Genomic DNA, 2,959 nt, shown 5'->3' with positions numbered 1-2,959 from the left:
CACTCTTATTGATTGTGCTTGGCCGTACATGTTCATATCCTTGAAGATGTATCATGGGGGTGTTGCAACCTAGAGAGGCTCCACTTTTAAGGACTGGTGGGATCGTATGGGGCCCACCTGGGCCATCCAGCATCTTCTGATCTCAAGAGCTTTAACTTCTTGCCATCTGCTGAGTCCCTCCTGCCCCACAGGAACCATGGCCCCGGGCCCCAGGCCCTGATTCATGGACCTCTTGAGGGGGCCGGTTCTGTCAGCCACACCCCAGGATGCCCCCGGACTCGCCTCACTGCCTCACGTCACGAAGTCTGTTCTGTCAGTGCCATCAGAACGCCTCCCAGGTCCCCACAACCTTGTGTCTGCTGCCTCCTCCTCTGAGGATCGCTGCTTCGGGTCACTGCTTACTTAACTTTCCTGGGTAATTTCCATCTTCCCAGTCAGGCCTAGCTCTCAAAATCAAACCTCCTTTTGTCTTGCCTCCCCAGGACCAAAAAAGCACGTGGTGTTGGCTTTTCTGTTTCTAAAAAGTTAGCACAGGGCTGTTTCCAGAATGTTGAGGTATGTTTCCATACCAGCTGCTTCTGTGGCACTTGCTCTTTCGGACCCTAACCACGAGTCAGTACTCTGTCCTTCAGCCCCTGTCCAACAGGCACACACCAGCCTCTGCTATCTCTCACTCCTGGCGAATTTGAGAACTCTCTAGAATGGCTCGCAGAACAGCCTCTCTTTGCCAGCAGGTTCAATGACTCAACACTCAAGAAAACTGTGACCTGTAGTTACAGTTACCATTTATTATCACCAGAAAAGATACAAGTGAAGAGGTCCTGCCAGCCTCCTGGGGGCTTCCATTCCAGGGGGCACCACACCACTCCCCATGCCCATCCATGCCCATGCTCTTCCTGATGTGGGAAGCTTCCTGTGGCCTCTGTGTTCTAAGCTTACTTCGCCTCATTGATCGTTGGTGACTTGAGGGCTTGGTCAGTGATTGAATCCTTGACTGGGAAGCCCTGACTTCCTCATCCACCCCTCCCTTCCCGAGTTCTGCCAGGAGAGGGCTCTGGTGGCGCGTACTGGCAACACCTGTGTAGGTGCTGCCTGGCTATTTTAGAAAACCAGGCTCCACACATCCCTTGATTGCTGGCATATTCCAAGGTTATCTTTAGAAGCCAGAGTCAAAAGCCCCACGAGGTTCTTTGTGCTCCAGCGTCTGTCATCACTTGTTGAACAAACTGGGGTTTTATTGGAGAGTTGAGGCGTGAGAGTCAAGCTGAAGAGGCAGCTCTTCCTCAGAGGGAGGCGGAGGGCGCTGGAGGCGAGTGCACGGGGCCCGCAGAACCAGGCAGCCAGTCCCCGGTGCCAGCCTCCAGAGACAGAGATGAGTCTTCAGCGGCTGACCAGGCTCCCTGCAGGTCTGACCTCACTCCCGAAGCAGCGAGGAAAGAGAGGGACTGAGTCTCAGGGATGCCCCCTTCCCCTCCCGGGCTGCCTTGCTTGATGAGGAAGGGAGGGGATTCAGGGAAACAAAAGGACAGAGAGAAAAAGGAGTGTGGGATTAGGGAATAAATGGTCAGAAAAGGTGGAGAGTAGGTGAGTAGCTGATGGGAGGGAGGACCGGAGTCAGAGACAAACATCCATTTGTGGGTCTGTGAAAAAATGACTGGAAGGAGCCAAGTGGGTGAAGAGGTGAGTGGTTGAAAGCGGTGAATGGGGAGGAGGGAGCAGGCTGCTAGATGATTGGGTGAGACTGCTGGGTGGGTGGGTAGGTAGGTAGGTGAATGGGCAGAAAGGGAAGGGAGGTGGGTGGGTGGATGGACTCTGATCAGGAGGGACTGGGTGGGTGGATGGACGAGGGCAGACGTTTGGAAGGACGGGGGAGGGAGAGGTGTCTGGGAGATGGGTTGGAAGGGGATGGCTGGATGGAAGGTTGGTTGGGTAGAAGAGTGGACAGTTGGTCAGTGGGTTACGGAGGTTGCTGATACTCAGCAGTAACCTCAGGAAATCTCTTGTGACCACAGGAAGGGAACAGCCCCCAGGGGAGCAGCCAGGGCGTCAAGATCACGTCCGACCAGCAGAAGAGGAGCAGCTTCTTCCGATGTGTCCTTCTGTGAGGGACGCCGCCTTACCTGAGCCGCGCTCAGCCCAGCTGACTGTGCCTGTTCCGAGTGAGCCCCTCGCTCGGCCGGGGCCGCCCCCACCCCACGCCCACCCGTGCCGAGCCCCAGGGCCCACGGCCCCCAGAATGAAATCAAGAAATTGGTTTAGCAACTGCCTGGTCTCCCTCACCTCTGGAGACGGAGTAAGATAAGAATTTGCTGTTTCTCCTGTGATGTTCACGGAGCGGGCCCGTGCACCAGCTCGCTGGGCAGGACGGTACCGCAGCGTGACGTGTCGGCAGCAGCCCCCGTGGCGGGCCCCCAATTCCAGCCCTCCATCCTCAGTCCTGCTGCAGCACAGCTGGAGGCCCCCCAGCCAGCGAGGGCCCCAGCGTGGACTCCAGATGCCTTACACCCCACCCTGACCGTGGCAACGCCGCTCCAGGTCCGGGACGCGGCCCCCCCACAACTCCAACTCCCACTCACCTCTGCTCTCGGTTCCAGATAAGTGACAAAGCCCTCCCTGCCCCGTATTCTTTTCTACTGTCAAACCAAAGGGAAGCACAAATTAAGGCAAGCCCATGCAGAGCACCTCGGAGGAAAGAAAGTTGTGGTTCTCCTGCGACGCCCGCCCTGTTGTCCCCCAGGACCGGAAGGCCACCTGTCGGCACCAGAATGGCCCCATCCTCCATCCTCCCACTGTCTTCAAATCGGACGACTTCCCTCGCTGAGATTTTGGCTCCCACAGATTCGCCAGGCCGTGGAATGATTCGCTAGGGGACTGGGGAGGCCGGCCGACTCCTCCAGGCAGAGCACTGGGCACAGCCCATCCCCACAGACACACATTCCGCACAGCCAGGCTGCCGCCC

At 57.3% G+C, this 2,959-nt stretch overlaps 1 protein-coding gene across 1 annotated transcript in view; it reads left to right on the top strand.

Moving 5' to 3' along the window:
- The window catches only part of RAB8A (RAB8A, member RAS oncogene family), a 23,347-nt gene extending 21,217 nt beyond the window's left edge, over nt 1–2,130 (top strand). Inside the window, exon 8 of the mRNA XM_006898287.1 lies at nt 2,013–2,130. Coding sequence (XP_006898349.1) covers nt 2,013–2,105 — 93 coding nt within the window. The 3' untranslated portion in view covers nt 2,106–2,130. The remainder of the gene's footprint in view (nt 1–2,012) is intronic.
- Nucleotides 2,131–2,959: the final 829 nt, after the last annotated feature.

This window comes from Elephantulus edwardii, unplaced genomic scaffold (assembly GCF_000299155.1).
Source record: "Elephantulus edwardii isolate Elephantulus edwardi_28Jun2011 unplaced genomic scaffold, EleEdw1.0 scaffold00226, whole genome shotgun sequence".
NCBI lineage: Eukaryota > Metazoa > Chordata > Mammalia > Macroscelidea > Macroscelididae > Elephantulus > Elephantulus edwardii.
This window is presented reverse-complemented; position numbering and strand designations above follow the sequence as displayed.